The sequence below is a fragment of the Melospiza melodia genome, chromosome 15 (genome assembly GCF_035770615.1).
Source record: "Melospiza melodia melodia isolate bMelMel2 chromosome 15, bMelMel2.pri, whole genome shotgun sequence".
In the NCBI taxonomy this organism is placed as follows: Eukaryota; Metazoa; Chordata; class Aves; order Passeriformes; family Passerellidae; genus Melospiza; species Melospiza melodia.
The window spans coordinates 17,538,731-17,557,248 of NC_086208.1; the positions used below are offsets into that span (position 1 = coordinate 17,538,731).

Sequence of the window (18,518 nt, forward strand, 5' to 3'; positions counted from 1 at the left end):
AAGTGAACATGGGCATCCTGTAAGGACTGCTACTCACAGGTACAGACAAAGCTGCCCTGTACTAGCTGAGTCCTGGTCATGAACTGCAGGCACACTCCCAGATTACTCTGCTGCTAAACAAAACACAGGGTAACTATCTAGAGCTCCCATTATTTACATCAGAAATGCATTCATAGGCCTTGGGAAAAATGTCTTAACTCTGCAGCTACTCTGAGATGCATCTTTTATACAAAATATAATCAGCTTTTTCTTCTTCCTGGAATTATACAAAAGAAGTCTGGATAGGGCCCAAAGATTGTCCATTCTCTGTAACATGCAAATGCCTGATAAGCCTGGTATTTCTTCACACCACATTTAAATGGAGCCAGAAGCCCTGGGTTACTGCACTTCTGGCCTCAGGTCAGTGAAACATTTTCCCTTCTTGGTCAGAGTTTTCAGATGGCAAGATAAGTCACTAGAGCATATCTAAACCCTGCCTTACTAACTCATCTGGTCTGGAAACCAAACCTGAGTTCCTCACTGCTCATCTCAGCAGATGAGAGTCCTGCCCAGCACTCCAGTGCTGTGGGGATGCTGACCATGAGAACCATGCATTAAGGCCAGTGTATCCAGAGCTCTGAGCAGTCTGGCTCCTCTTCAGTGAAGGTCCTACCTTTGACCACTCTGATGCTTCCCAGATGGACAGGCAGTCCCTGCCCTCACAGCTCTGCACCGTGGCAGGTTTGCTGCCCAGGCAGTAGAGGTCCCTGGTGTTGACGTAGGTGCCGTTCTGCAGCTGATAGACACAAGTGACCTCCCGGTGCTGCACTCCCTTCTCACACGTGGCAGAGCAGGGACTCCAGTGGCCAGTCACCCACCTGGGAAGGAGCCAGAGGATACAGGTTAGCAAACTGTTGGAATAAAACATTATGCTTCACTTAAAGCCAGTGAGAAGTGGGCAGCTCTTCCTAGGTTTGTGGGTGCTTTGACGGTGCTGTGCTGCTGTCACCCTGAGCTCACTGATCCCCTCTGGGAGCTGAAGTGTGTAAAGCAGCAGTGTCAGTATGCAAGGGAATATTCCCTCTTGACTCCATGTCAGGCAAAACCCCAAACTCTGCATCATTCCCTTTAACCCCACTCTCTGCAGTGGGGCTGGTTTTTTTCTCTCAGATAGAGACAGACTTGTCTGCAGACTGTCCTGCAAAACCATTCCTTGCAAGGGAAAGGAGGAATCCTCCCTGCTCTGTCTTCCAGCTCCACTGACTCCAGCAAGGGCTGGAAGTGCCACAGTGGGGCTACAAGCAGTGAATAAAGTGTCTAAGAAGGATCTGAAAGAGGAGGGATGGAGGGAATGACATTTTTTTCTAAAAGAAAAGCAGCATCGATCTTCAGCTTCCTGCAATCAGTCAGTGAGAGCATGTTCTCTGTAATTACAGGCATTCCTGCATGGAGTGAGGGACTGGAGCAATAACTGTGCAGCCACTGAGCACCAGAAGGCTCTCATGCCTTTCTCACCAGGCAATTGACCTTCTAGCCTTTTATTTAGGACTGTCATCCAGATCTGTATCCTTACACCATGAATCTTTTACCTGTCACCCAGTCCTGGGCTAGGGGGCCCAAACAAGACTTCTCAAAAAGGTCTGCTGAGAAATACTATCTCATTCTGCGGGAGACTCCTGTAACCCAGGTAGAACAACTTATTTACCACATTTCTTCTGAAGTTGTTGTATGTTACTTGCCTGAAATGAATTAAAAAACTATTACCCTTCCCTGAAGGAGAGAAAATCAGCTCAGCACCATTTGTAGGAACATCTTCACCTGCTGCAACTGTCATGAATTCATTTGTGAATGCCATGAGTGGTGTGACAGCACTGATGACTGTGCTGACAGTGCAGGCAGAAGCCATTTGGTTTGAGCAGGACTGTGCAGACTGGCCACCTGTCTTTTGTGGAACAGGGCCCTGCTCAAATGTTCCTGTGCATTAAAGCAGTTGACTGACACATCTGTGAATTTCTGTTGGCTAAAACAGCTGATGAGACACCAAACCTGTTTCTCCAGACTGCAGTTTTGGTGCATCTCTGTGGCCAAGGGCTTGGTATTTCTCCTATGGAATGGGAAAATGTCAGCTGGGAAATTGAATACCAGGGCTGAAAGCCTGACAAAAATAGCCCTGAAGTGCAGAAATCAGCGTTCATGAAAGTGAATAGCCAGGCCTCCTTGGTATCAGCTGGGCTCTGCCCTGTTGGAGAAACGTGAGGGAATTATCCACCTGGGGGAAGGAACCTCCTGACAAAGGCCTGGAGGGCAGGAATGACTGTGCTTTATGAGCTGAGTGTGAGTCACAAGGCTGGCAAAGGGCTCTGCCCAGGCTCCACTCAGCTAATATTCACTTCAGCACTGTGCTCTCACTGTGATCTACAGCTACTGGCAGAAGAAAAAGGGAAAGGGGCTGAAAGCAAAGGAGAAAGATAAAAATACATTCTTGGCAGAGGCTGTCTGTGAGCTTGCACTTAGGATGGGCAGCACACAGCATGCCAACTATTTCCAAGATGCCTTAAGAAGAAAGGTTATGGCTTTCTTTTAGGAAGAAAATTCCTTTCTAATATTTTTTGTTTGTTGCTCTTGTGGTGGGGAGAAATCACCTGGTTTCTACCCTGTTTGCTGGACATGACAGAGAGCAACTAGAACATTAGCACAGAAAAAACAATTATCACCATCATCATGAGAAGAAAGATTACACAGGGAACGAGCTGAAACCCAGGGTACCAATACAAAGATGTGTCTGTGGTGAAAACAATCTCCAGCTTGAGCCACCATTCTCTACATCCACTCCTGATCCCAACCCTGTGGTTACAGATCAGGTGGGGGAATGCTGTAAGGGATCTCTGAAACCTCACAGCCCACTCTGCCCTGCCTGTGACAGTCAAAATACTCAGAAATTAAAGGCTATTTTCAAGTGGTGGTTTTACTTTCACATCCAGGAGACAAGTGAGATTAAATGTCTGAATAATACTAATATGTAAAGTAGGTTATTTTCAAAAGCACCAAGGGGATGATCACTTTGACCACTGAACTTCATCCTCTCAGTGAAATCTTTGCTTGAATCAATGGCTTGTAAAAGCAATCTGGCAAGCAAGTAAAGGTGAGTGCTACACACAATCCTGGCAGTGCCCTGAACCCCCACAGTTCCCTCAAATTCTCCTTCACAGGCAGCTGAAAATATTGTTTTAGTGCCTGTAACACACAGGAACACTGCAACTATATTTCAACAATGTTCACAACCAATGTGGAAAGACAAAGGATTTATAGATAAAGTGATTAAAGATGAAAATTCCTGCCAGTTTCAAATTTTTGGAAGGAATTTGCAGCAAGATATTAGCAGAATTACTATCTGCAAGTAATATACAGACAGGGGAGAAAAATGTGATGTACAAATAGTATCACATTATGGTAACTATTAAATTACAGCACAGGTAGATTTTTGTCTCTACACTGTCATTACACCTTCTGAACACACCTGAGTTTGTTTAACAACAAGACCTACTTAGAGGGTGATTTTCTTTAAAAAAAGGAGGCATTTTTCTTATGACAATGTCAAAAATAACTCCAGTGTTCTAACTCCAAACCCCAGGCTGGCTCTGCATTATTAACTAAGCCAATTAACTGCTGTACACTAAGCCCTGTGTATATCATATACAGAATTTGGCTTCCAGTTACACTTTAAGCCTGTAAACTGATCTTAGGGATTGTTTGACACCAGAGTTCCTTTCAGCTTGGTCTTTCCCTCCCAGGTTATAACCTATCTTCTGTGGGAGCAGGGAGTGCTCCAGCTGGGGTCCCAGGAGAGCCTCTCACTTTGCCAACAAACACTGATTTACGTGACAAACACACTCATCTTTTCACAGCCACGGGGATGCCTTCATTCCTGGTATTATTATTTTTTGTAATCTTACCTCTGCAGAAGATTCCAGAGCTAAGTGATCCCTGCTGGTGGTTAGAATCAGGAAGAAAGTGATGAGCTTTTAAGCAGAGATTTTACCCCAGTCAGTGGCTGTCTTTCCAGCTAAAATATGCCCAGAAGGGTGTGATTTTCAAAAGCTTCAAAAAGCTGGGATGGGCAGGACATGCAATCTGAGAGGGCTGCTCTAAATCTTTGTCTTCTGAGTCTTCCTCAACCTCTGACCTCTCAGTATCTCTTCTGAGGAATTGGGAGTTCTTCTAATCTGCTTTGGCAACACTCATCTGGCAGGCCCCTGGAGCAAACTTGAAATATCTTTTGGAGATTCAGTTCATCATTTGATCTTTCTATGGTCTGGATTAGTTTTTAACCTTGAATTATCTACTCTACCTGCTTGCCTAAGACTCCCACATTTTCTAGAAAAAAAAAAAAAAAGCCTGCAGCACAATGTACATAAACCCAGGGGAGATGAATGTCTGCAAATGAGAGCTTGGAGCTAAAGATTTGGGGGAAAAAAGTTAGGAAGACAAAATGGATGAAGGACCTGTTTTTTTAGAGCTGGCTCTTACCTACAGTTTAGAGCCTTTGCTACTGCTGAGTAAAGCATCAGAGGAAACTTCCTACAAAATATGTCTGAAAAAGCCAGGTGACAGAAACAGACCTAAACCCTGTAATGTGAGGGTTCTATTTCTAACAGATTTTACTGAAAACCTTTTGGTTTAATGCACAGGTGAGGATAAGTCCATGCCCAGTTAGCACTGGTTGTATTTAGCACCAGTTTGTGACACAAAATCACATTGAAGTCACTCAGTTTTCTGAGGCACCTGGAGGAAACTGTGGCTCTACTGATTTAGGCAAAAGTCAGACCAGCTTTCAGCAGGGCTGGGTTTTTACATTGGATAATTTTAGCAAGAAGAATTGGAAAAGATTTCTGAGAATCAGTCATGTGGAACTGACAGATATACTTTGCTTACAGCTGTCAAACCAAGCTCATGCTCGGCTGTGTAGAAGAAAAGTTTCTTTACAAATGGAATTGTGTTTTCCATGAAACACACACACACTCTGCTATTGGACTGTCCTCTCCCCACACACTCCTGAGGCTCTCCACCACCTCTCTGCTGCACTGGGCTCAAAACAATCAGGTGAATCTTGTCTTTTGGGAACAGGTTGTGCCACACCCAGTCACTAAAAGGCTTTTTTTTTTTTTTTTTTGGAGAAAAGTACAAGGAATCTAGTAGAATAATACAGCTGCTGATGTTGAAAGTAGGACTCCAAGACTAACATTCCTGTCTGATTGCCTTTATAAACAGTGCTCAGTAATTTTCCAGTACAGTAGTCATTCTGCTAACAGACTTGCCAACTTTCACTCACACAGGTTTCTTTTTTTCTTTAGTGATTATCATTTTGACAGCTCTTTTTTTTTTTCTTTTTCAATTTCCCACCAATAAGATTGGCCATGGAACAATGTTTTATAATTTACATACACCTTGGGAAGTTCTTTTTTCAGATGGAAGCCATTGTTCCCTCTCCTCCTCCCCCACATGAGCAGATCTCTCAGTTTTGGAGGACTCAGTGTGGGGTCAGTGTGAGGAGGTGGCACCAAGGGACAGAATTTCAGCACTCTCAGAGCTCCTCTGCAGTGAGTTTTCCCTACCCACCTCCATGGTAGGGGTAGCTTTAATGGGGCAACTGGTTTCCAGCTCCACTCCCTGCCTTTCCAGGAAGGCAGTGCCTCCTCAGCTCCCAGCACACAATGCAAACTGTGAAGATCATTACAGCAGGCAGCAGGAGGAGTGGATTTCACAATTAAATATTTTGTTATATTATCCTGCTAATCCTTTTCTGTGGGTTAGAACAGCACTTGGCCTGAAGAGCTTCAAAACAAAGCAGCACAGATCATGCAACATTTTAAAACAAGGCAATGGTCAACCACAAGGTTAGTGAGTCAAACATTGCACTGGGAAAGAAGTGATGGAAGCCAGCCTGGGTGTTTACACCAAAGCTAAGGGACCTGTCTCATGACTCCTTGTGGAAAATAATGCCAAATTAACTCCTGCTCCAGCAAATCAGCTTGGAGTGTTTGATGTAAGTGCATTTAGCAGTAGCCAAAGAGCACTTTTCATTCTACACTGTCTGTTCCCCAGCCTTCTCTGCCAGAATTGCTCCACTGAGTTGAGCTGTTGGATTTGTTGGAAGATACAAGCAAATTGTCTTTCAGTGGTTAATTAGCTACTGACTGGCACTTGATGACCTGCCTACAACCTGGAGCACAGAAGTTTTTGTCTCCTTTTGGTGGATGGGGATCAGCATCAGCTGACCTGGGCCCCAGATGTGCCCACAGCAAGACATCAGCCACCCCTCACAAAGGTGGAATCTCTCAGGTTTTCTGGTGTGCAGCATTTTGGTTTTTGCTGCTGCAATGCCCACGGAGCCCTGCTGCAGGCAGTGCCCCGAGGAGCTGCCACCAGAGCGCAGCATTCCCTGCTCCAGCCCCTCCAGCACAGTCCTGGCAAGTTCATTAAGCTCAAGCTGATTCTGGAGATCCCAACTCCAGCTTTGGGAAGTACTTCAAAATGAACTCTTACGTGGTGCCTCCTTGGATCAGAGGGTGCTAACATTACTATTGATGCCAGATTTCCAGGCTAAAATGAAACCCTCCCCACGGCTGTTCCTTCTTTTCTTTTTTTTTCGTGTAACCAAATCCAATGCACATCAAAGATGTTTCTCAGCACAAGGCACAGACAAGGGTTTGAACCTGCTGGCATTGAACCTTATGGATGATAAACTGCATTAATGAAAGGACTGACCCATCTGGAGCCATCAAATATCCAGCTCAGTCCCTTCAGTTAACAAACATCCCCATCCCTGCAGTTTCGTGCCATTTCTGTACAGACCTGTGAGGAATTTGCTGACATTCTCAAAGAGTTTTCCATCATATTGTTCCCCCCAAATTCTAGTATTTGCAAGACAACCACCTCACAAAATAAATCTGAGACTGTTTTGCCCCCCATCTACCTGTGAGGAGAACACACAGAAATGGGGTGCAAACAGCCCAGAGTCAGGGAGACAGACTGATTTCTGTATTATTCTGATTCCTGTATTCCTGGGCTGTTAAACAGAGCACTCTCACAGGGATATGGTGAAGTCTAGAGGGCAGAATGGACTCTCAGGCAGCACATGCATACACCCTAAGCCTAAATCAGACCAGGAGGCAAAGCAATGGGCACTATCAACCATCACACACTGAGACACCATTATTTTGGCACTCCCCAGCCTTTGGACATGTTTTTGAGGTGCTGAGCCAACTGGGGCCTTGACTGACTCTTAAACTGGCTTTATTTTCCCCCAGTGGGCACTGATGTGGTGTGTGAACCCTTGGGGAGCCTGGTGCTGGATTCCAGCTCACGGATGGAAAAATGAAAGGAAAAGAGAAGAAAGAAAGAAGGAAGTGACCCATGTAACCACAGAGCTGACCTCAGCAGTGTGTCAGCTTTTAGAGATGATTTGGAGGGCAACAATAATCAAGGACACAGTGGTAAAAGGATGCAAGATAGGCTTCCTCCAGGCAAAACTCCTTGGCTGCATTTCTCTGGTTTTCCAGACAAAGGAAATGTGGTAGATTTAATCTGTTTGGTGAAGAACTCCTTTTGCTGCATGGGAAATCTTACTGGTGACATGCTGAGAAACACAGATATAATTGTGTAATTCATAGAGAGGTGAGAGCTGGCCTCCCATCTACCTTTAGTGCTGCAAAGGAGGATCAGGTATGAAAGGAATTTAGATCAGTTACTAGTGGGCTTCCTGAAAGGTCTGTCTTGCATTTGATCTAATTTAGTATGCTCATTAATGACCTTGGCACAAAAAAGAAGAAAACTGCTGGAAAATTGAAGAAAATGCTGACAATACAAAGCCTAGAAGCAGTGTCAATGCCTCAGAGGATTAGGATGTCAAACAGGAAGAAGTGAATAACCTTCAGTACTGCAATAACAAACTAGGATGGAAATAAACAGCACACAGTGCAAGGCTGAGGGCTCAGGGACCAATAACAAGCATTTCTGTGTTGAAGTAGGGTTCATACAATGAAATAAATGAGGAGGAAAACATCTCGAATGACTGTAAGCCACAAATATGATGCAGCCATGAAAAAAGCAATAAGAAGTTAAAGTCATGGATTTAGCCCAGAAAAATGATTGAAGGAGGAGATACAATGGTTTGTTGTGTCCTGTGGCAAATAGCCTAAGGCTGAAAGGAAGGGAGGGAAAATACTCTGTAAGAAAAGGAACAGAGCTGATGTACAAAAAAAAGGCTGAAAAAATGACAGTGAGTAACTTAGGCTGGAAATAAAAGGTTCTGACCCACGTGAACAGCAATGTCAAAGGAGAGCCTTCCAGTGCAGGAAGGAGCCTGTGGGAAAAGCTCAGCTCATAGAAAGCAGTCTAAGATATGCTGCTGGTAGTAGCAGAAAACTAACCCTGGGGCTCAGGAGATATTTTCAAGTCCTAAACAGTGAAAATGAGTGCTCAGGGTCTCCTGTGGTTTTCTGTAGATGCAGCCAGGCATTTCTGGCATATGCTGCTGTTCAGCATCCATGTAAGAACACCAAATATTCAGCAGACCCCTGAAAGAACTTAACCTCTCCCAAAATCTCTTACAGCAAAGAGGAGAAAAATTACCAGCGTTTGCACACAGTCCATTACAAGTCCAACAGTTGGGGAATTTCATGTGGTTTTGGTGCTTTTCCTGCCTTGGAGGGGAGCAGTTTCATAGCCACAGCCCCAGCCATGCAGGCAGAAGTGTGTGGCCAGTGGCCGAGCTGTGTTTTCAGTGAAAACAGCTGATGGGATCTGTGATTTGTGAGTGTGGTGCCAGCCCCAGGGCTGGCCCTGCCGCTGTATTTGGGTTGGTGCTGGGCGTGCTGGAAGCGACCCATCCACGCCGCATGCAGGAATCCAGATTCCATCTGGTTACAGCAGGGTTTTGTAAAAAATACCTAAAGAGCTAGGCAAAGGATTAGAATAAAGAGGTGCTAATAGGGTGCAGTTGGGACAGGAAAGGAAGCTGTAAAGAATTTAATGGAAAAAGAGGGTCAAGGAACATAAAAAATAAAATAAGAAGAAAAAGAGGCATTTTTTTAAAAGGTGAAAGAGTAACAATAATAAAGAATGAAAGATTCTTTTATTTTTGCCAGTTTCAACAAAACCCTTAAGAAAATTCTCTTCTCTGACGTGTAATTTTAAAACATGTCAGTGTATCCAATCAAGTTTTAAATCCTGCTTTGTTTTCCTCAGATGCTGGGTTGCAGTTGGAGAATTCCAATCTTCTCCTTGGCCTCATGAAAGTACTGTCCCCTGCCCTACATTATTTGGCTCTCCTGAGAGGTGGCTGAAGTTCAAAGGGATATATAATTTACAAAGCACTTTGGGATCGTGCTGGAAGAAAGACACTGTTATTAATAACATATCCTTTTTTCCTCCTGATCACTTTATAAATGTGGGTAACTGTTTATTTTATTTTTATTACAATCTCAACAGCAACAGCCTCTTCCTCCACTTAAACAATATGATCTCACCCCAACCCAAAGAGTTTGCAATCCAGCTTATACATGGATTGAGAGAGGAAACAAAGGGACAGTGTGGGATAGTGAACTAAAGTCACACAGCCCATCCCAAAGTGAAACAGAGACTGAGTGTCCTCTGACCCAGTCCTGTGCTGGCCAAAAGACCCCCCTCTACAGATAAATACTCTGAAAGGTGATTCTCCTAAATTTGGAGTGAAAGTGCAAATGCAATTCAGAATGCACAAAACAGAGCTGGTTTACCAGAGAAAGGAGAGCATTGTTCCTTCTTCTGAACTCAGGTGAAGGGCTTAGGTCTGAGTGGAAATGGGAAAGGACCTTATTGTAACAAGATGCTACAATAATTTTACTTGAAACCCTAAAACAAATTCAGGGCTCATAAAAAAAGCATTGACATGGTGAAAGAGAATGGTTTCTTTAAGATGTTCTTGGTCAGAGAATATGCTAAGCATGCTTTTCTAATGTCTGGGTGGGCAAACGCAAGTGGAAATTTAAATTCTACAGAGGCACAGAGAATGTGCTTCTGAAAATGTTTCCAGTTAAAAGCATGTTAAGTGTGAAAGTGTACTCTACACGGAGGGAGTGAGGGAGTGTGGTCTATCAGATCATCAGCAAGGATTCTGTGGCCTTTCCAGCTTCTAAGCACATTGACAGTGTCTGCTGTCATTGCTCTGAAAAAAATAGACCAACAAGAGTGTCCCTGTGCCAGAGCTGACTGCAGCTGGGCAGAGCTGTGTGAGCTGTGCCCATAAACTGCCTGCTGGCTCCACACAGGAGAAGAGAGACCTTGGAATAACATTAAGGGCTGGACCAAATTCCCCAGAGGAACACAGGCGGGATACAGGAGCAGAATAATCCTTTCTGAGGAGGTTTTGTGTGATTTCACCTCACCCACTGTCACTGCCCTGACAGGCAGCAGTGCCATGGTGGGAGGGCACCAAAGAGACCTCCCTCAGAGCACACTGTGGGTCTCAGGGCTGTGACACAGCCAGAACTTCCCATCCTTGCTCTCAGCTGGTAGAGGCAGAACCTGCCCACAACTTCCAGAACTTCTAAAGTTGCTTTTGTTCATCTCTACCACCTGGAACCCCTCCTATACCTGCCTGGGCTCACTCCAGCCTACTCCTGACAGCTTTCCAAAAGATCTGGGAGAAATACTTCATGCCAGGGCAGCAACACAAGCAGATGCTTTTTGTTTCTTTCTGAGAGAGTGACATGACAGAAATCCCAGCCTCACTGGACTTCCTTCTTGAAGGAAACAGTTGTTTCCTTGAAGCCATGGGGATTTTGGCTCTCCTTACACACCAGGGTATCTCATTATACCTTTCAGTACTGCAAGCTGTACAGCCAATATTGTCCAGCAGCAATAACAGGCAGTGCAGACAGAAACTGAAACCTGAACCAGCCTTATTGATGGATGACCTGACACTGCATTTCCCTGCTCCAGGGCACTTTAATCACAGTGCAGCTCTAATTAGAAGGAAGTGTGCTGCTTGCTGTTCCCCCCATTGCCTCTGCCAGCAGGATTAGCTTTGTAGGTGCATTTCCCTGGCTTGTCTGATTATCCAAGATGCAGCAGCCAGCAGGTTGGTTTGAATGCTTTTTTAGGTATTGTTTAGCTTTATCTGAAATTGATTTTATCACAGAATATTCTGAGTTGGAAGGAACCCACAAAGATCATTGAGCCCACCTCTGAAGTGAATGGCCTACACATGGATCAAACCCCTGATCCTGGTGTTATTCTAACTACTATCAAAATTGGAGTTTCTACACTACAATGCTAAACATCACTGCAGAACAAGAGTGAACGTTTTTTTGTCAGGAAACACACTGAACAAATTAATTTACCTTCTTCTCTTTTGTCATTTTGGCCAGAAATGTCTTTTTTAATATAACACAGATCAAAATAATTTCAGCTGAAAGTGCTTGCCAAATTAAAAAAAAAAAAGCTTTTATTATTTTTAGAGATCTCTAATAAGTAGTGAGGAGAAAAGCACCCTTACTGAGAAAAACATCTAAAATGTGTTTCATCATAATTTAATTTATTGGCTTCAGGGTTTTTGTAGTACTGTTTGACAGTTAATCAGACCCCATTCTGTGCTGATTCAAAAAAAGAAAGGTTAGATATGCAGTCACTCTACTCTTGTCTAACTTTATACTGTAAATTCTGTCTCCCAGGAGGCAACCAAGGGGAAAAGAAAACCATCCCCAAACAATGTATGAAGGCAGCCTGCATGGAATCTGGCCTTACTGACCACAAATTAAATGGGCTTTGTCTGAGGTAATGAAAATCTGACCTGCTCAACAAAAGGAAATGAATATTACAGCTGCTTACTGTGGCTAACAACGTGTCCCAATACTTTGAGACGTTTGCACTGTGTTCACCAGACGGAGGCTTTGGAAAGGGGCAGTTTCTGACGGAAAAGGATAATGGTTTTAGTGTTTTTAACTCCTTACCGTGACTGGCAGGGGTGTGTGTTACATTTCCTGACCTGGGGCTCGGGGCGGGTCACTCGCTGGCAGTCACTGTCATTCACCAGTGTCATGGTCTTGTTAATGATCCGAGTGCAGGACACGATGGTTCTCCTCTCACCTGGAAGCCAAATCAAAAAGAACTCTGAACAAAACCACCTCCACTCATCAAAACTCCAAAACTCAAAAGCTTGGAGCTCCCTGCTCCCTCTACCAGATGTACTCTATCACCTCTGCAAGAAATCTTATTCTCCACTTCTGCCTGACCTTTGTACTGGCATGTTTTGGGTTGGTTTTTTTCCAGAAAAGCTACAAATCTTTCCCCAATAATCATGCAATTGACTGTTTCACATGAGCATCCAGCCTGGGCTTTCTCCTACTAGTGTTTAACGTGGAAAGGAGCTTTAAAACAATTTGTTTTCGTTTCTGGTTCCTCCTCCACAGGTAGCTGTGCCCTGTCATCACCCCGGGCAGATGTGCTGAAGTCACACAACCTCCCACTCCCTGCTAATGTGACTGATAATGACAGGACAGCTGCCTCCTGCTGCTCCGGGCCAGGAAGTCAGCATGAAAAGGACTGACCGAGGTTCAAGAGTCATTAACTGAGCTCGTTCATATTTCACAAAGAGAAAATAAAGCCACCAAAACAAATTGTTTCTCATCTCCTGCTCCTCCAGATATACTGCTTTAAAATCCTTGTGGCAGGAGGCATCTCTGGAGGAGCCAGCATTTCTCACACAAACTGTGCACCAGGAGTTTCCCTCATCCAGTGTGGCCCTCAGGGCTCAGCCTTCCACGGAGTGACATCAGGAAAGCTGTGCCACAGGGAGCATGACAGTGACCAGATGTGACAAGGAAAGTGATACTCCTGCTCTGTGTGACTTTGCCTCACTGCTAATTTTGGTTTCTCAGGTTTGTTTTCTAACCCTGAGACTGTGTCAGATTGAGTTTATTCACCATCTGCAGCTGAAAATAAAAAATAAATCATGTTCTGTTAATAAAAAATATGCAAACATCTGTATGGAAAGGAGAAAGTCCCTTCTCAGCTTGGATAAGTAGCAAAAGCATTGGACAACTAAAATAAAAGACCAATTATCAAGCTAGTGCTGGTGGGAGCCATGCTGGAAGACACTGATTTGATTCAAATTTGTAACAGGCTTACAACAAAAATCAGAAGAGCCACAAATAAATTTCCTTTTCCCTCATGTGAGGGTTTAATGGCTTCAAAATTATTATTTTAATGAAAGAGTGTCTATTCTAAAGTGAGTCCTATTTACAGAAAAAAATCAGTAATTTCAGTGCACTGAGGGCAGTGACCTGTAAATGTGAAGATGAGCTCTTTCCTCCTGTCATGTCACATCATAAATAACTGAGGCTGCTGGTGCAGACAGACTGCCCAGAACGCTTGGAAATGATCTGTTTTCCTCAGGGAACAACCTCCTCCTTCCAGCACTGCACATGCAATGGACAGTGTCTGACAAAGCAGCCTCTGCTCTCACAGCACCAGCTCCCAGGGCTGCAGCAGATCTGTCTGGGCACATCCAGGGATGCTCTGGGAAGGAGCTTTGCCAGGTGCTCCTGGGTGGGAGCACCTGATGCAGATCCCCAGGAGCTGCCCCAGCAGCACTGCCCTGCTCCATCCCTGGGGAGGGAAGGGCCTTTCCCTGAGCGTGCCTGGACACCTGTGAGATGCTGCTCCAGGAATGTGCTGGGGGCTGGAGGCTGGGGCTGCACACAGAATCCAGGTGCAGCTCCAGCCTGCAGTGACAGAGCAGTGTCCCTGCCAAAAGGCTGGCTGGAAATTAACTGTGGGGATGGGGATCAGAGCAGGGAGAGCCGGTGAGAACGAGCTTTCACTGAATTCATTACAGCAAAGTCCATTTTCATGGCCAATTTCCACCTCTCCTGTGGCTGGAGGCTGCAAACAGCACTCAGGAATTCCCACCAAGCTTCCTGGTGTCCCTACCTCCTCCACACTGCACACTGCATCCTTCCCATCCACTGTGTGTCCAGATGTACAAGGAGTCCTGTTGCTTTTCTGGCTCACTTCTGTTTTCAGCAGTATAGTTTACAGGGATGGTGTATTCATAATGAATTCCATAATTCTGGTCGTGGAATAACAGCACCTGGTTCAGCAGAAAAGAGAGGCTGTTGCAACACACTGTGCTGGGAGAGCCAACAGGCTGAGATAGCACTGCTGGAAATGCTGGCTCAGGAAAAAATCCCTAAAGTATAAATACCTTGTGAAAGGCAACCAAATCTTTATCTAGAAAACTTAGATTACAATGGTACTGCTAAAACAGGGCAACTGCAGAAGCAAGAACTGCTTATGATTTGTGAATATTTAAAGCAGCACAGGGATGTCTAAACCTGGAATTCAAGGCATAACTTCCAGCCTTGTATGTGATCAGCAGGACACTGGCTATTCAAAGAGAAAGACAACAGGAAGCATTAAATCAGCACTTTTCATATACCAACCATTTTAAAGAGCATCTAGAGTTAAACATCTGAAAGAACAAGGTGATGCTTCTGAAAAACAACTGCAGCACAAAAAGTCCCTTGTCTCCTGGTGAATGTGGCACTCAAGGCAAGCATGACTATTCCAGCTGACAAGCTGTAGCAGCAGGGTTTTATGTCTCAGAAAACAGAAATAAGAAAAAGCCGTATCACACAGCTTCTGGCAATGTATATTTTCATCCCTGCATATTGCTAGAGGAAGGTGAAACCTGTTTCCAACAGCAGGCTATTTCCTATGGAATCACTTGTGATGTCTCTGGTGTTATTACTCCAGAATTCCCTGTCTGTTAACAAAGGAACAGAGAAAAATGTTTATGTTGTCACCATGGGCAGATGAGAGTACTGGTCCTGTTTTGATTTACATGTTGGACTTCATTTGGCTCTCACTTTCCCTGGCTTGAATCAGAACTGATTGGAAGATATCCCATGGAGAACAGGATCCATGGAATCTGAGTTACCACAGTACTAACAAATGCCTAGAAGTACTACTGTAATGTTCATGCTGTGGCTTTAAACCTACTTATACTTATTATCCCATGATCTGAGCAGCATTAGGCAGGTGAATTGTGCTGGCTTTTGTCACCTACTGAAAAAAGAGCAATGCCTTACCAAATAAAGGCTCTCATAAGTGGAGCAAGCAGCTGCCTGTTTGAAAAAAGACAAATTTGCAAATGCTATTATCCCCCAACAATAATTGTTTCCCCTTCAGATTTGCACAATCATTCCTACTTAACCAATAATCTCACTAAAGCTGTCAGGAGCTCATTTAACCACACAAATGTGCTGAAAGAAGGGGTCCTGGCAGCCTGTGCTGTGAACACTGAGGGGGCTCCACAAACTCAGCACCCTTGAGCTGCTCTGCACAGGGCAGAACCCTGGGCAGATGAGCCCCTCCCAGAGGATGTGGGGAACAAGGAAATGATTTTGCTTCAGCTACAGAGGGAGCCTCACTTCCAGGACTGAATACCAGGGTTGAAACCAGCCAGCCATCATTACAATTTCAAAGAACAATGTTGGTTTTTCTAAACACAATTCAAACACCAGGCAGGCAGAGGCAGAGAGCTTGAGCCCAGCTTTCCTGAAGTGCAGGAGATACAAACTCCTGCTCTAGAGAACTGATCAGTCAGCCTTGTCTAAAGCCCCCTTCTGCTCTGGGAGAGTTGGGTTGTCCTCTGTTGCACAAGGGGGACCAGCACAGGCCTACTTACACAAACACCAGTTTCTCCAAGAAATACACACAGAGCAATGCACTTGGAGAAATGCCTCAAGTATTAAAAAGCAACTCCTAAAAAGAAATCCTTATTATCTCAATATGGTGCGAGACCAGTGAATCTAAAGGCCCATATGAAACCAATTTCATGCAATTTCGTAGCCATATATAATTGGGGGGTGTGTGTATGTGTGTATAATTGGTTTCAAATGCAGGTCACAATGGATTGACTGAAGCTTCTGGCTCTTTGTCAGTCCAGTGTATTCCACCACTGTTTGAACAACAGTTTTCTATTTAGAGGGAACTGGTAACCATCCTGCCTTTCCTGTGTTGAAAGAATGAAACCCACCACCCTGTATCAGGGAAAAGATTTGTATCTGATTCGAAGCAAAGACTTCATGTGTGCTTTGTTTACCACTGGCAGTGATTTAAAACCACATGTTTTTTAATGGTCTGGTAATTTTTACATTCCTCATTTTTAATAATTTCTGTGAAAAAGGTGAAGAAGGAACATTTCCTCTGCTTATGTCTGCTGAAAGGGCCTGTCTGTATCTGGAGAAGCTCATGAAGAAGCTCAAAATCACTCCTATGTTAGCTACTTACTCCTTAATGAAGGGGAACTGAGCATTTCTTTAAAATCAAAGCTCTGCTGATGTTGAGGTACACAAAATGCCAAAATACAGATTTTACTGCAGTGGACCTCAACCAAGTAATGCCCTGGAAGGTTCCAGGAGCTGCCAAAGGAACCCTGCACAGCATCCTCCCAAACGGTACCTGTGCAACTCCTGTTTCTCACATGAGCTTGGCAAGATCTTAGCAGTACAAAGTACTTTGTCAGAGTCCTGGTTTCAGGAGGGAAGGCTTGTGTTAAGGCCAAAGTCCAGAAGAAGCTGATGTTTCTGATGGTGAAGAGGGTGTAATACACTTTCTTTGAGTGGGCACACCCTGGACTACACAGGTGAGCCAGGAAGGTGCTGATGAGCTCAACCCTGCACCTCTGACTACTCCAGCTGTAACCTCTTTGATCCAGCTTGACACTGGTCTGTGAGCCTGTAAACTCACTCATCTGTCTGAGAAAGCAAAGACAAAACCCCTCATGTCCCTGTGCAGCAGATTTTGACACCAAGAAGGTATTGACAAAGTGGATATTACTGTCAGCTTTTTGTGTGTGTGAAAAGTTCAGGCATCTTTGGAGCTTTTCAAACTGGGTCAGGAAGTGTTGCACAATGAACACCAGCAGCCAAAAAAATCAGGTGAGGGAAGGGAGAGAATGCTGATTTTTAGCAGTGCTTACAGACAGCCTTCAGAGAATAAACACGGAAAAAAGTCACAAGGAGAAGAAACAGCACAGAAAAAAATGGAATAGAATAAAAAGTTACAGGAAACAATGAAAGAAACAAATATACTTTCTATGCAAACCTTGCTACAGAACCTGTAAAGCTTTCTGCAGACTTTTAAACAGGAACAGATATATGAGACAGGAATTATTACAGCTGTCTCAAAAATACAAATGTTAAGGTTACACCAGCATTAAGGGACTGGCCCATGGGTCACCCTGTCACCCACCAGTGACAGCTCTGGGACCACAGTCCAGCTCTTCTCACCCCTGTGGACTTCTCATTCATGTCCAGCCACATGGCTGTTCATAAAATACCAAGCTGGGTTAACAGAGGGGCTATGCTGAACATTAAGAAAAAATGTCAAAAAACACCTTAAACTACGTACAAATGAAAAAACAATACAGAGAAAACAAAGAACATTTGTGTGTAATTAAGTCATTACTTAGATTCAAATTCACATATACCATCTGTGCATGCTAGATCTGCACCTCTTCTGTAAGAGAACAGAGTATTTAAACACAGAATACATTCTGGCATAATATGAAAAGACATTTCAGCAAATATGCTTTTATGTGTGTGATCAGGTATGTCCAAGAAATAATTCAGGTCCTTGGGAACCTACATCCTCTAGAATGGACTTGTGACACATTACAGGGATTTCCTGCACTGGACATGAGCTCAATGAACACTGCCTGTTCTCCCAGGATGGAGCATCACTTTCTGAGTGAGAGCTGGGCTTCTCCAGCCCCTGCAATGCTGCAAAAGAACACTGTGGTGAGGAAGCAAACAATCAAAATTTAACTTTCAGCTAGGATATAAACCCTTTCTGTTGCATCACTTAAGAAACACAAACAAAGGATATAAAGTTACCATCAAGTGCAGTGGTATTTTAGTTGGTCCTTTGGCAGAGATTTTCTCCCACAGCCCCCTTCGCACGTACCGGACAGTGGTGCCTGCGATCTGAAACTCACCAGGAAGCTCAATTTTCCAGTCGCTGTTAATGGATCTCTTACTGGAATCTTTTAAAGCTGCAATGAACCAAACACCACGGAATGAAATGCAAGCAAATTTGTAAATACAATACAGACTACTGAGCCTTTGTCTCAAGGTGCCTCAAGCACAAGATGCAGAAACCTTGCAATGGATGTGAGTTTAAAGGAATAAAACCTCTCCCACTTTTACATGGCCCATTGTGATGTTTCTAACTTGGATATATTCTGTACTTCAGTTGATGATGGTATTTTGAAGAATTAACATAAAATTAAGATCGTTTATTTCTAGACTCTCCTTTTAAATGCAATAAGACAAATCTGCAATTTAATTTCCAAGCAGAATTTTCTTTCAGTTTCCAGATTTTGAGACCACATTTTCCTAAACTCTCCTTGAGAAAAAGAGCAATCCAATCTTTGTTGATACAGTGCATACTGCAAATGCAATACACAACTGATGCTGTTTTTGTGTGTGCCC

General features: G+C 44.0%; 1 protein-coding gene across 1 annotated transcript in view; it reads right to left on the reverse strand.

Moving 5' to 3' along the window:
• ADAMTS17 (ADAM metallopeptidase with thrombospondin type 1 motif 17) overlaps nucleotides 1-18,518 on the reverse strand; it is a 155,002-nt gene that overhangs the window by 22,667 nt on the left and 113,817 nt on the right. The window contains exons 18-21 of the mRNA XM_063170146.1: nucleotides 17,922-18,079; nucleotides 13,951-14,110; nucleotides 11,970-12,105; nucleotides 653-857 (exon numbers count right to left, since the gene is read on the reverse strand). Of these exons, the coding sequence (XP_063026216.1) occupies nucleotides 653-857; nucleotides 11,970-12,105; nucleotides 13,951-14,110; nucleotides 17,922-18,079 (659 nt within the window). The remainder of the gene's footprint in view (nucleotides 1-652; nucleotides 858-11,969; nucleotides 12,106-13,950; nucleotides 14,111-17,921; nucleotides 18,080-18,518) is intronic.